At 42.7% G+C, this 15,145-nt stretch overlaps 1 protein-coding gene across 1 annotated transcript in view; it reads left to right on the forward strand.

The window, feature by feature from the left end:
- Positions 1–8,287: 8,287 nt before the first annotated feature.
- celsr3 (cadherin, EGF LAG seven-pass G-type receptor 3) overlaps positions 8,288–15,145 on the forward strand; it is a 93,831-nt gene continuing 86,973 nt past the window's right edge. The window contains exon 1 of the mRNA XM_055048652.1: positions 8,288–14,130. Within this exon, the coding sequence (XP_054904627.1) occupies positions 8,649–14,130 (5,482 nt within the window). The 5' untranslated portion in view covers positions 8,288–8,648. The remainder of the gene's footprint in view (positions 14,131–15,145) is intronic.

Raw genomic sequence — 15,145 nt, forward strand, 5'->3', positions numbered from 1 at the left:
TAGTTTGAAATGAAGAATAAGAGTAAGGGCGATGGAATGAAGAGCAGAACCAGAGATGAGGAGAGACCCAGCTGAGGGTGAGTGATAGCTGAATTGAATAAAACGAGACCAGAGGTTGAGGAGTGGCTCTGCTACCAAACTTAAGTCAATATGTTATTTATTTGGCGATGTTGGCAGAATTTTGTTCTGTTATTGGTGGGTTGCTGGTTTGAAAACCCCCAGTTGTCATGTCCTTGGGCAAGACACTTCACCTACCTTACTGTCTGGTGGCACCACTGCATGGCAGCACCACCTCTGTCAGTGTAACCAGGCACTTTGGAGTCCTCTGGACTAGATAAAGGCTTCCTTTTTTAAACAATCGATTTCCTTAAAACTAATTATTATGTGACCTCTCTAGCAAACCCCAATTGCTTTCACATAGCAACTGGATTTATGTGTGTGAAGGCAGTTGGTTTCAGTACATTTTGTTTAGGGGTTTCAGAGTAAAGGGTGTGGAAAATAGACAGATTTTCATGTTTAAATGTCTATCTTTTTCTTTCCACTTCACCATGCTGTCTCAGTGCTTCAACATGTGAAAAGGTTGAAGGATTATAAATACTTAATTTAGCATTACGCACATGCATCTATCCCAGTAACTGTCCATGTGATCCTTGCTTGTATTTTCTTACACCGTTTAATTGTGGAATGTCTCTCCTCTTAATATGATTTCTATAGTTTTTTTTCTTTTCTTCATTCAAAAATATTCTACAAGTATATCATTTCAATTGTGTTTAATGTTGCTTTTATTGTTATAGTCATGTGTGAATATCATTATAGCCTTCAAAACTGACACACAGAACATAGAGATGAATTTCAGGATAACAGAGTAAACCCACATTTGCTCAATGTTCACATTCTCATGTTTTTTGAGTGGAATGTCAGAACAGAACACACTTAAACAATCATTCCCTCGAGGCGAGTAATAATTAAATTCATAGGATTCCAACATGACCTTTAGGTTGCTTTGTAATTGTTGTAAGAGCTCCTCCCCAAACCCCCCAAGCAAAACAATTTGAAAAATACAGATTAAATCCAGTTTTTCATCACCTGACACCATGGTATTGAAATGTTTTATAGTAGTTTGTAATTGTGCCTTTTTTTTTTTTTTTTTTGCAAAAGTGACAAAATTTTGTTTTCTCATATTAAACCAAATAAACAGTTGCACAGAGCTGTTTGCAAGCAGCATTTTTTTCAGTTTTAATACTCCATTCATATTAGCATGTGGGTAGATATTAATAAGCTGCAGAGTGGATCAGTGCCCTGATCCAGCTGTTCTGACCCATATTACCTCAAGTAAATTAGGAATAAATTTTTCCATATGAATGATGTCTGCACATGTCTGATTTTGCTTCAAGCTGTTGGCTATTAGAAGCTGATCTCAGGCTCCTGATGCTACCTAGAAAAACTCAGAGGTCAGTTTTCTGTCTTTATTTTGTTAGTTCACCAAGACCACACAGCAGGGAGTACACTGTGGTCCTTATATTTCTACTTTTAGGAGAAATTCTTCCAGGAAGTCATTTCATCCCATTAACAGGCAGGTAGGAAAGCTTGGTTCTGTTTTCCTGGATAATTGCCTCTTGAGGAGTAAAGTGCTCTCTCTTTCTCTCTCTGTTTCTCTTTCTCTCTCTCTCTCATTTAAAGCTGAAATGAACAGCAGTGGTGGAAGTTATTTCTCAACTACCTGCAGATTAATTCAGACTTTAAGCTGCAGAGTCGGTCAATGGAAAAAGAAAAACAAAATTATGCAGGATCAAAACTGAAAAAAGAAAACACATTTTCTCCACTTATGGGAACAAGACTGAAGAAATCATCAAAAGAGGGCTACTGTATCTTTTCAGCTCAAAAACATTCATCAGAATTCTGCGTCCGTACGCTGCAGATTTACAAAACGCCACAGCAATGTCAATTGAAAAGCAACATTTTATAGATTGAAGAACTCATGGAGTGAAATTGATTATTTTCTTTGAAAGGGTTGGCAATCTTCTCAATTTTCTTATAAAGAAAGTTCCGCAGTAAAACAGAAGAAACCTCCATGCCAGTTCTCTAATGAAAGGCTTGAAACATTTGTTTGGTTCTGCGCTGTAGTTAGTTAGACATGAGGGTTCATTCCACAAATGGAGGTTAATAGCTTTGGATTGGATGATTATATAGCTTAATGTAATTACTTAGAGACTGGTTGCTGCCAGTTGTCAGGGAGGCAGATGCAATAAAAACACTTGTTTGGACATTTGCGTTTTACATGCAAACTGATTTTCAACTTTTATTATTTCTTCGTATATAACTGCACAACAGTTTCTGTTCTTCAGGCTACAGTCCCTAGATTAAATGTTTTGGGAAAATATTCACACTTCCCTAAACTGTTTCATGAAATTACAACCAGAAATGTCCGTAAATCTGTTCTTTGTGGAAGAAAGCCATAAGACGTCCTGCAGTTTGTTCCTAAGCAAGGACATGGAGTTAATATGAATGGAGCTGAATGCACGGCAATGCCAGAAAGAGCAGTAAAAACTGTTGTGGGCTGCAATTGCTGAAGAATGCAGCTCAACAAAAATAATGACATTAGTCATTTCATACATATTTCTGGGAAAAAAATGAAGTCAAGTGTCATTTGCTTTCCACTTTTCAATCATCTACTATTTTTTGTTAGTCTCTCACAAAAATCCCATAGAGAACGAACAGATAAGAAAATCAAATAAAAAAGGGGTATCAATATTTTTACACATTATCACACCTAATGTTTTTTGTCTTAAAAGTTCATCCTTTCTTATCTAACACAGACAGAATTTGTTGCAGGCTGTGTTTCCGCACACCACCTGCACCGCCTCCACTGTAAGTGGATCAGGCTGTTACATTCAGGACCACAGACAGCTCCCGGACATGTAGAGGAAACAGAAATGTTTGCTTATTTTCTGTCTTGAAACATGCCCTGTTGTCATTCACTGTAAGGTTGTAAAACTTCAGCTATAATAGAAGAAAACCTATGTGATCAGAAATAATCTGCTACATCTGGGAACAATTTATATATATATATATATATATATATATATATATATATATATATATATATATATATATATATATATATATATATATATATATATATATATATATATATAAATATATATATATATATATATATATATATATATATATATAATATATATATATATATATATATATATATATATATATATATATATATATCAAGTTACTTTTTCATGTCTTTCAGCTGCTCAACTTTCCTTTCCTTCCCAGCCCTTCGCAGTCTCTTCCCATCATGCTCCGTCTCTCTCTCCCTCTGATGTCAGAGCCCCACAGGGTGCCGTAGTAACTGTCTGTCAGTCAGTTTCGTTTAGCGTTTATAGTCCATCCAGCCTCTCTGATCCATAATAAATAGCTCTAAGTGGCACGGCACACTCCTCGCTGCCTCCAAACACCCCGTCTATTAGACTCCCTGCTCAGCTTAATTAATCTGACTAGATGCTTGGAATTAAAATAAAGGTGGACACGAAACAGCAGCATCCCCGATGTATAATCCTATTAGCCTACAGATTAGTAACTTTTCAAAAGATCAACTCTAAAGTTTATTTACTGAGGCATGTTGAATCTGTTTGTTTACTTAATTAGAGCTGCACAGAATCAGGGATCAGGCGCGGTTGGTTTATGTAGATATTCATGTGTATTGACATGCTTTTTTTTTTTTAAGGATGCATTGATGACTCTTCAAGGCTCACATTCTTGTGTCGTCTGTCAAATAGAACAAATCTATTAATGTTAGACTACAACTTAAGTTCTCCCTGGACATTTTTATCACTTTTAAACTGTTAATCCAGTTTTTGTGTCCTTTTGTTTACAATACAAAGGTTGGAATTTCCTCATCTGCTCTGATTGTAGGATTATTATGATTTGATTTAAATTATTTTTTTCAGCTTACCGTGATGTTTGCTTTGACAACAGCAAGACCTGGAAACACGTTGGGCTTCGTCGGTGCACAGCGTGGGCCGGTTTATATCTCAGCACGTTTCCATAATTGACCAAGAGCCCGTGCACGTTTTTTACGTCCCGGTGTTATTAGACTTCCTGTTCGCTGTAATTAACTGCCTCTCTTCCACAGCAGAAGCAGCAAAATTATTTCACGGCAGAAAATTTCCCCCGGTGGATTTTCTGCGGTCTCGATTATATGCTCCCTGATGGAGCGGGGGGCTTTTAATACCTCAAAGGCCTTGAAGGGCAAACAAGGATTAGACTAGTTTTCCTATTCTGTAATGTGGAGAGAGACTTTTAATATGAAATGTGTAATCCCGTCCATCCTCATATTTAATGATGTCTTTTTTTTTGTCTAATGGATGCTCTGTGACAGACCTGTAAATCCACTCTGAATATACTGCTGCAATATTTGTTGTGTACGGACTATAAAGATCAAATATGCCAATATTATTCTCAGTAAATTCATATATAATTGGGATATTGATGTGAAATTCACGCTCATTGTCGCTAACAACAAAAGTACTCCAAACATACAAAGAAATTAGAACAATTATCTCATAATTCAAGTCATGTGTAACGAATTGGATTGCAAAGGGATGATATTATGAAAGAGGCATAGAAACTTTAACATCATATGATGTCATCTGCTACTTGGCCAAACAGTAAGCTTTACCTGGCTTTAGCTTTGAAATACTGAACATTTCAGGGATGAAATTCTTCATTAAGGAGGATTTTTCAGCAACAGGCAAGAACGGGTCTATCAACTGACTTTAATCCATTTGGAAATCAATGGAAAAAAAATTACTCGCAACACAAATAGTAACAATGGGGTTTAATTACTGGCATTGTGCTACAATAGAGCAGATCAGATCTCAAAAAGCCTGAATGTGTTCATTTCCTCTCGATACCCTGTTACCATAATAATCCTGTGTGTGTTTGAAGGTAGTCAGACCCCTTTATTATGTTGTCACATTATATTCACAAACTCCTTTGTGTTTCTTTGTGGGGTTTTATGCAATAGCAACGCAGAACACAGCACAGATGTCAATTTGAAGGGAAAATATACATTAAAATTTATAATAATAAAACCTTGAAAAGTGCAGTATGTATTTGTGTTCAGTCATTAAGGAGTACATGAGTTAAATTTATTAATTTGTTGTTGAAAGTATAGTTGCAGTGAATTTTGATTTAGGTCTATCATAAAGGCACATGATACTTTTCAGATTTTTATTTGTCAAAAAATGTGAGAACCTTGACTGATTCTCTATCCTACTTTGTGTTAGTCTATCACATAAAGTCCTAAGAAAATACACTGAAGGTTTTGGTTGTAGTGTGCCAAAATGTGACCCAGATGTGTGATCGGACAATTCTTCACGGCCGGGACTTTACTTCATGATGCTTATTAAATACGAAGCTCTGACACCCACTTCAGCAGCCACCTGCCTCGTTAAAGCCTGGATTTCTGCGACCTCTGACCTCTGGTTGACCGGTTTCAAATTGAAGACTTCCTCTTTGTTTCCAGTTGAGCTATCATTATACTGAAGCTGTCGTTGCTGAATGGCTAAACTGCCCGGTAGCCGTCATCCCTCTTCTCACACTGACTAGTTACAACTTGTCTAGACGTCCTCGTGCTCTCCTGACACGGACCCATTCCAAATCCTGTTAACATCCGCGGCTCGCGCCACAATAACCTACATTCTGCTGCAGTCGCTCCCGCTGGCTGAGGCGGGTGTGCGAGGAGGCGCCGGGATAAAGAAAAATTAGAGAAAAAAAATGCTGCAAATCCTGGTGACAGAGCGTGAGCATGAAGGGAGGCTGCGGACACCCAGAAAGGGGAGATGAAGCCTTTTTGTGTGTGTGTGTGCATTTCTAAATCTGTGTTGGGGAAAGGAGGGTGTGTGTGATTTGGATCACCATATTGACGTGGCAGTGTTCCAGGCGTTCAAGCCAGGAAGGAAAAACACAGGAGGCAGGGATCCAGCCTGATGGGAAACACACACACACACAGCCATGTTAACACAATGTGATACAAGGCCTCCATTGGATATTTCATTCAGTAAAGAATGAAATTGCTGATTTGTTTAAAGCAGCTATTTGGACTTATGAGAGTAAATCAAAGGGCCAAGTATTCAATGTGTATATCCCAATTAAGTAAACTTTATTGAATTTAATTCAGTTTATTACAATACAACTTAGTAACTTTAGTATAAATTGAGTGAATTTCAAAGAATGGGACCAAGAGATTAATAAAGGTTTAGCTCCATAGGGAAACATTTTAATTCTTTTTTTTTCTTTCTTTCTTTTTAAATGTCTCTTTGGCTCTGCAAGCTTATTCTGTTTTCCTAACCTGGCAAAGAAACACTCTGGTCCATATCTACTGGAACCAGAACTACCTGAAAGAAAAAAAAATATTGTCATAATCATTTCATTCACATGAAAACTGATCAATTTGCAGTTTACATCAATGTCTTCTTACATACCGACATTTGAAAATATCAAATGAGGGTTGGAAAGAGCCAAAGCTTGAGTTTTGAGATGATTTAAACCGACCTAAGCATTGACCTGGTTGGCACAGAGGGATATAGCGGTGATCTGTGACATCTGTTACAGCAAAATACACTGAAGCTGTGTTATGTGGCAAAATCCTCCTTGTGTATCTCCTTCCATCAGCCGTGAAGGGGGGGAAAAAACTGATATTGAATTTGAGCCGTGTCATTAGAAACTGTGCACCACCCAGACAGCATTATAAATTGGTACTGAATGGGGAGATTGTGAGTTGGAGGAAATTTGAAGCTTAAAAATTTGCATAATGCGATTTTTTTCTTCTTCTTTTCAGCCCCCAAAACTAAGTATCAGAAAATTGATCTGCCCATTTAGCCGTGTGCAAATTAGTGTTAAACTGGGATGATTGCACGGATGTGCCTGTAATTATTCACATCACTAATCCCATATATGGGGAGATGCCATAAAGGAGATCCAAAATTACCAAAATATTTAAAATAAATAAAAAAATAATTATCATATTTCATTAATTTATAAAAATTGGAAATAGATGCACGGCTTATTGGACAAAGCTATGTATTTACATTCAAGAAATGTTTTTATCCACAAAAAAATAACTATTTCATTGTTTCACAAAAAAGACAAAAGAAAGAAAAAAAAACACTGCTAAATGCTTGAAGGTGGATGGCAACATGAAGTGATCTAAGACTTTGGTCCAGGTTGGCTCTGTTGATAAAACAGAACAGACCAACAGCAGCAGAAAGGGCTTTGCTTGTTAATATTTGCAAGGCAATAGTAATCCCTGCTGACTGTACCAACTTTTCTATACCGCTTTTTTTCTTCCACTCAAACATCTGGGACACTGTTGATGCCCCATTTCCACTTGATAAATAAAGTCATCTCTAGGAAATGTTTGCCTTTTTGTTGTTTCTTTGTAATGTATTTTGCTTTTTGGAAAGATGTGATTGATAACCTAAAACATGTGCAATAAAAAAAACAAAACAGAAGATAATTATAAGGGACGAGATGCTTTTTCACCGCACTGTAATGAATTAATTTCACTTTTTAAAGTTCAATTACTGAATATATATATGTCAGAAAATATATAAAAAATTTATAAGTTGCAGCTGAAATTGGAGTAAGCTGTGTCTGCCTGTAAGGGAGATGCAGTAATGGGCATAACAAGCAGATTACGTCACTTTTACATGATTTAATCTGATACAACCGGAGCTGACCTCACAGTGAGGGTGCGCAAAGCAAGACAATCAGAAAAATCTGAAAGGGCATCCTCAGTCATCCCTCAGCTCATATGCGTTTATTTAAGTTTCCATCACATCTTAAGTTTGCGCTCTTGTTGATGGTGCCCGTCCTGCGGGGCTCTGTCTGTGAGGCTGGTCATGCTTCATGTAAGGTGATGACGGGGTGACCGGGGAAGATGTGGACTGCTTCCCCCTCCTTTTCCAGCTGTGGGGATGGCGACGCCGCGGGTGCTGTGTAACAGCCCTGCTTACCGGAGCCGCGCATTTAAAGAGGAAAAAGGAGAGAGGGAGAGGCGGTGGAGATGCAAGCAAAAAGGGGGAGGGGAGGAGAGATGGAGGAGAGCGTGATGGTGTGTGTGTGCCTGGATGGATGCTACACATTCATACTGCTTCTCTCTCTCTCTCTCTCTCTCTCTCTCTCTCTCTCTCTCTCTCTCTCTCTCTCTCACACACACACACACACACACACACACGCTGAGAGACAGTGTGTGAGCCAGCCCGCCAGTCAGTGTGAGTGTGTGAGCCATGTTGGATGTGAATGAACAAGAGGAGAGATGCTGCCGTCGCCGCCGCCGCCGCGCCGATCCTAACGCTCACGCCTCCAGCTCCACGGAGCACAGGGGGTAGATGCCAACTCTCCAGGCCGGCAGAGAGACGGGGGAGCCTGGGGGAAGGTGTCGGGCGGTGCTGGCGGTCCTGGAAGTGGCCACCTAGCCGGAGCGGAACGAGGGTGGAGAGAAGTAAGGTGGATACGTGGAGAAGTGGAAGTGGAAGCGCGCACTCTGGATAGAAAGGTAGAGGATAGTCTGAAGTGGAGAAGGGAGAAAGGAGGAGAGGGATACGGAGAAAGGAAGAGACTAAATGGCTGCACCTATAACGGGCTTCACCCCGCTCCTGCTCTCGTCTCTGGCGCTCCACCTGCTTCTCCTCGGTCCTTTGTTAGCCCTCACCCCGGGGACGGTGAGCACAGGAGGGGCTTCCAGCAGAAGGACCCCTGCCCTCAGCTACCGAGTCGTGGGTGAAGTAAACCACCACCACCAGCAGCAGCAGCAGCAGCATCGGTGTGGGGAAGCAAGCGGATTACCGAGGGGCAGCTGGGATCTCCGCTGGAGCAGGTGGACTGTAGTGCGGACACAGAGAGAGGAATGCACCGGAGCGCAGCGCGCAGGAGGGACTCTGGGAGGAGATCAACTGGATGGGGCACGGAAACAGAGACTGAGAGGATTACAACGCCCTCGGGCTCCTTTACTACCACCTTTTACACTTCGCCTCCCCAGCACCAGGAGCATTTCTACCTCTGATGGCTTCGGCGCTGCAGAGGGCGTGGAGAGAGGCGAGATGGGGAGAAAGGGCGTTGTTTCACCTCCCGCTTCACCTGCCTTTACCTCTTTGCCGGCTCAAAACGGCAAGAAAAGGGCAGTACAAAGGACTAAAATGTGCGCGCAACGGTGGTCGGCGCCGAGGCCACACCTCGTCCAACGTGGTGCTGACAGAGCCTTTGTGCACGCCTCCGGTCCGCGCAGCTCACCCGGAAGTTGCGAGAGGAGAGGGGGAAAGGTGTGCAGAGGGGCTCCTGAGGTGAAGAGACTCTCAGCACCACGACGTGTTCACTGTCTAATCCCTAACAAGCAACACATCCTTTCAGCCAACAAGCCTTCACTTGGCTCCTTTACAGCCGCTCCCTCCTGGTGCAATGATCCTATTTCTGGATGCAGTTTACCTCATACTGACGCCTCAGATGACATCTTCAGATGTTACACAGTTTGTACCATTTCAGACTGTGTCAGAGTAACAAAACTGGACTGCGTCTGTCAGTTTCCAACTTTTAATCTCTGCAACAATGGCTGCACTTATAAAACCAATCAGCAACCAGTTTACAGGGAAAGCAGCAGCAAGATGGCTTGGGATGCCAATGGGAACTCAGCTAGTGTGGGGAGGAGGGCTGCTGATTGTTCTTATTTAAGGAGGCACAATGTTATCAATCTAAACAGGAGCAGAGAGAGGGGTGATGATGGAAAGGTGGCTTGGTCCATGACAAGAGGAGTGGCTTTCTTTGATAGTTCCCTTTTTTGTTGTGGGTTTGCAAAACCCAAGCCTGCCAGAATTACAGATGAAGGGAGGGGTGATGGTACAGATGGAAATGATCTCAGAGGAGGAGGAAAGGTTGACCACGTCAACAAACACGTTAACTTGTCTAATTACCCGGATAATGATTTAGTTTTTCCGTCTCCGACACGGGGGAAATTAGTGCCTGCATCTAGGCAGCAGAGCAGTCAAACCCAGGGAGTAAGGAGGGAGGTTACCGGCGGTTGCTTTCGCTGTTTGGGCCGAAAAGCAATGGGGGTGGCTCTTTTTATGACCCCCATGGGAGGCATGGCTCAGATGAACCTCCTCATCCAATTTGCACTCAGCAGCATTGCAGAGATGCATGGCCGACAGGTTTTACCCAACAAAAGAGCCATTACGCCACTCGTTCATACAGACGTGGGTCATTTTTCAGTGAGAGTTAAACAAGCTGAAAAGCTCCACATGTGTGCTCTAAGAGTGAAGGAAACTTCAGAGGCTGAGTCCACCGGTGACTCAGGCCTCTTCTTGCCTGCCAAATTTCCCGTTACAACTCCTTGTGCTGTGTCTGCCACGTCTCACTCTGCTGCTGAAGATAATCCCTTTCTCCCTACGCACCCTAATCGCACAGTAGTAAAGAACATCTTGTTTTTCTCGCAAGTTAATATGACAACTCAGCAGGATGAAACCATGCTTCACTCATCCTCTGCAGAGGAGGTAGTTTCAGCACCAAAAGAAGCTCTGCATGTGCTTTTGTGGGGCAAATTCAACACTAACAGCAATAACAACAACAACAACAAGACAGAAAATAATAAGAGTAATGGTCAGGAATCTGATATTGGAAAATCCTCGTGGCATAGCGAGATGCAACAAGGGGATCTTGGGTGCGCTGAAAGTATTTCCAACGACTGCTCAGCTACTGAGCGAGGTGAAGGCGCACATATGCAATTAAAATCCGGTGATCAAGAGCCATTAGAGCCCGAAGGTGTCAGACAGTCAGATAGGCAGCAGATGGGGACTGGAGAAGAAAGAGAGAGGAGTGCTGAAAGGGAGGGAGAAGGGTTGGAGGGGTCCGCTGCTGTTGCTGATGCTGTTTGGGGAGGAAAATTACAGGTGGGGGAGGGCGAGACGAGGCTGATGGGAGGCAAGGCACCACGTGCAGAAGAGGAAGAGGAGGTGTGGGAGAAGGAAAGGGTAAAGGGAGTAACAAAGGCCGGCCAGGAAGATAGTGAGGCAAAGGGAGAGTTGGGTCAGTATAGGGGCAGCAGCACCTCAACCATCACACTGTTGGATCGCAATAGAGGGAAGAGAGAAATCCAAGCAGATGAAAGCCACCAGGGAGCTGAGGGGGATGAGGTTGAGTGGGAGAAAAGACACACTTCAAGGGGAGAGAGGAGCCTGGAACGCCTGATAATAGTGGCAGATGATGATAGCTCTCAGGGAGAAAAGGCGAGGAGGATTTTGATGCCATGGTCTCGTTCCAGACGTGCAGCCAATAGACACCCTCATTTCTCACTGTATAACTACCAAGTCCAGGTAGCAGAGAACCAGCCGCCAGGCACCTCCGTCATTATAATGTCAGCCACAGACCCCGATGGAGGTGATGCAGGCCGAGTGAGCTACACAATGGCCCCACTGATGAACAGTCGATCATCTGACTATTTTCACATCCATCCAGACACAGGCCTCATCACTAGCACTCAGGTTCTGGACAGAGAACACATGGATAAGCATTACTTCCGGATCACAGCGACAGATCACGGATCCCCTCGGCTCTCTGGGACCACTATGGTAGCCATTGGTGTTTCAGACCGTAATGATCATTCGCCTATATTTGAACAGTCAGAGTACAGAGAGACAATTAGGGAGAACGTGGAAGAAGGTTATCCAATTTTACAGTTGAGAGCAACAGATTCAGACTCTCCATCCAATGCCAATATTCGTTATCGGTTTATCGGTGAATCTGCTGCAATAGCACGAGCTGCTTTCGAGATTGACCCACGTTCAGGACTGATTACAACCAGAGGATCTGTGGACAGGGAAACAAATGAACACTACACTCTTCAGGTGGAGGCCAGTGACCAGGGGAAGGATCCAGGTCCACGCTCTGCCACTGTCAAAGTTTTTATAACTGTTCTGGATGAAAATGACAATGTGCCACAGTTCAGCGAAAAGCGCTACGTGGTAGCAGTGAAGGAGGATGTTCGACCTCACTCTGAGATCCTACGTGTGAGCGCTACAGACAGGGACAAGGACAGCAATGCTGCTGTTCACTATAACATCATCAGTGGTAATAGCCGTGGACAGTTTTCCATTGATAGTGTAACAGGTGAAATTCAGGTGGTGGCACCACTGGACTATGAATCTGAGCGGGAGTACACACTCCGTGTTCGCGCTCAGGACAATGGCCGGCCACCTCTTTCCAACAATACTGGAATTGTGAGTGTCCAGGTGACCGATGTCAATGATAACCCTCCTATCTTTGTATCCACACCATTCCAAGCATCTGTACTTGAGAGTGCCCCAGTTGGTAGTTCAATCCTCCACATCCAGGCTATAGATACAGATTCAGCTGATAATGCTCGGCTGGAGTACAGGCTGACTGGGACCGGCTCAGACACACCCTTTGTCATCAACTCCGCAACGGGCTGGGTCACTGTCAGCTCGATTCTCGACAGGGAGTCTGTGGAACACTATTTCTTTGGTGTGGAGGCCAGAGATTATGGCATGCCACCTCTCTCTGCTACAGCGAGTGTCACCATTACAGTCATGGATGTTAATGACAATCGCCCCGAGTTCCTCCAAAAGGAGTATTATTCCCGCCTGAATGAGGATGCAGCTGTTGGCACCAGTGTAGTGACTGTCACGGCTGTGGATAGAGATGTAAACAGTGCAGTGACTTATCAGATCACGGGCGGAAACACCAGAAACCGTTTTGCTATCAGCACAGCTGGAGGAGCGGGACTTCTCTCCTTAGCTCTACCACTGGACTATAAGCAGGAGCGTCGTTATGTTCTAACTGTCACTGCCTCAGATCGAACACTCCATGACACTTGCCAGGTGCACATAAACATTACTGATGCCAACACACATCGACCTGTGTTCCAGAGTGCCCATTACTCTGTCAGCGTGAATGAGGACAGGCCACCAGGAAGTACAGTGGTTGTGATTAGTGCTACAGATGACGATGTAGGAGAAAATGCTCGGATCACGTACTTTCTTGAAGACAACATCCCCCAGTTCCGCATTGATCCGGCAACAGGAGCAATCACGCTCCAGGCAGAGCTTGACTATGAGGACCAAATGACCTACACTTTAGCTATCACAGCGAAAGACAATGGCATACCACAGAAATCTGACACAACATATGTTGAGGTGAACGTGAATGACGTGAATGACAATGCACCTCAGTTCCTCAGTCCCAGATATCAGGGGACAGTGAGTGAAGATGCTCCCCCCTTCACTAGTGTCCTGCAGATCTCGGCCACTGACCGTGACGCACACGCCAATGGCCGTGTTCAGTACACTTTTCAAAATGGTGAGGATGGAGATGGAGATTTTACCATTGAACCTACTTCTGGCATTGTGCGAACTGTTCGTCGTTTGGATCGGGAGAGTGTGCCGTTTTATGAGCTCACAGCATATGCCGTGGATCGTGGGGTGCCCCCTCAAAGAACACCTGTCCACATCCAGGTGACAGTTCTTGATGTAAATGACAACGCTCCTGTCTTCCCTGCTGATGATTTTGAGGTATTGGTTAAGGAAAATAGCGCTGTGGGGTCTGTGGTAGCCCAGATTACTGCCACTGACCCTGATGAAGGTGCTAATGCTCAGATCATGTATCAAATTGTTGAGGGCAATATCCCTGAGATCTTTCAGATGGACATCTTTTCAGGAGAGCTCACCTCACTCATTGATCTTGACTATGAGGCTCGCAATGAATACATTATTGTAGTCCAGGCCACATCAGCACCTCTCGTGAGCAGAGCTACCGTCAGAATCCGTTTGGTGGACCAGAACGACAATCGGCCAACCCTGCAAGACTTTCAAATCATTTTCAACAACTTTGTTTCCAATCGGTCCAACAGTTTCCCCAGTGGGGTGATTGGCAGGGTACCAGCCCATGACCCTGATGTGTCTGACAGGCTGTACTACACCATCGACAGGGGCAATGAGCTTCACCTTCTGCTCCTGAATCACACCAGCGGAGAGATTCGACTGAGCCGAAAACTGGATAACAACAGGCCCCTGGTTGCTCCCATGCTGATCACTGTCACAGGTAAGAGACCGTGAAGGGAAAATGTGTGGCAAATGCGGACTGGAGAGTGCGTGTGTGTGTGTGTGTATGTGTGTTAAGCTCATTTAGATGCCCTTAGAGCTTTATCCAGCAAGGAAAATAGTGTGAAGATAAGAACTTCAGCTCTACAAGGTTGGGAGTAAAAGATCAGTGCTAGCGCTGGAGAATGAGAGGGTTGCTTTTTGAGTTTCTCATGAAGAAAATGCTTTTATTAAATACATGAGCTGGCATTTTTAAAGCCCTCTTGAAATTACATGTTTTTACCAAGACTAAAAAAACAAACAGAAAAAATATTGCAACTCCATCCACAATTCAGAGTAGAAGAAATTTATTTTATCTCCTTTTGTTTTCTACTTTTTTTGGGGAAATAGAATATTCTCACATTGAAGCAATTTAAGAAAGTAAATTGTTAAAACAGTAGGGAATTACAGTCTAATCTTTAATAAATATTGGCTTTACTCAAAATGCATCAAAAGCTGCCCAGAGTGTCTCAAATATTTTGGTTTATATTACTTTAATTTTCTTTGTTTTACAGGGTTTCTGTAAAAACAGTAGAACATTTAGGTTAATTTGGTCTTAATCTTCCAAAATCTGGAATTGCTTGCTATAAAATAGCTACATTTTTATAGCAAGACTTGCTGAAGTACACAGACACTGCAGTACATAAATGTTTAAAACTGTGGTAAACAGTAAAAGCAATGTTTGCCATTCTGAAGTCACCAATAGTATTAGTTTATTTTATGCATTCTTTTTAACATGGGTGTTAAAATTGTTTTTGTTCTGACCAGAGTAGCTTTTGTGTTGCCAGATTTTCTAACAGTAACTTTAGATGGAATATATAAAGTGAAGATTTGCATGAAATCATGCAAATTAATAAAGACTGATGGTCATTCTATCTGGAAACTTGTAAAGCAGTCATATCAGAGAACGAATAGAATTTATGTTTTAAGCTGCTTAAATGTACCACCACCACACAAGACTTTTTTTTTTTAAATTC

This window comes from Poeciliopsis prolifica, unplaced genomic scaffold, assembly GCF_027474105.1.
Source record: "Poeciliopsis prolifica strain line A6 unplaced genomic scaffold, Auburn_PproV2 SCAFFOLD027, whole genome shotgun sequence".
In the NCBI taxonomy this organism is placed as follows: Eukaryota; Metazoa; Chordata; class Actinopteri; order Cyprinodontiformes; family Poeciliidae; genus Poeciliopsis; species Poeciliopsis prolifica.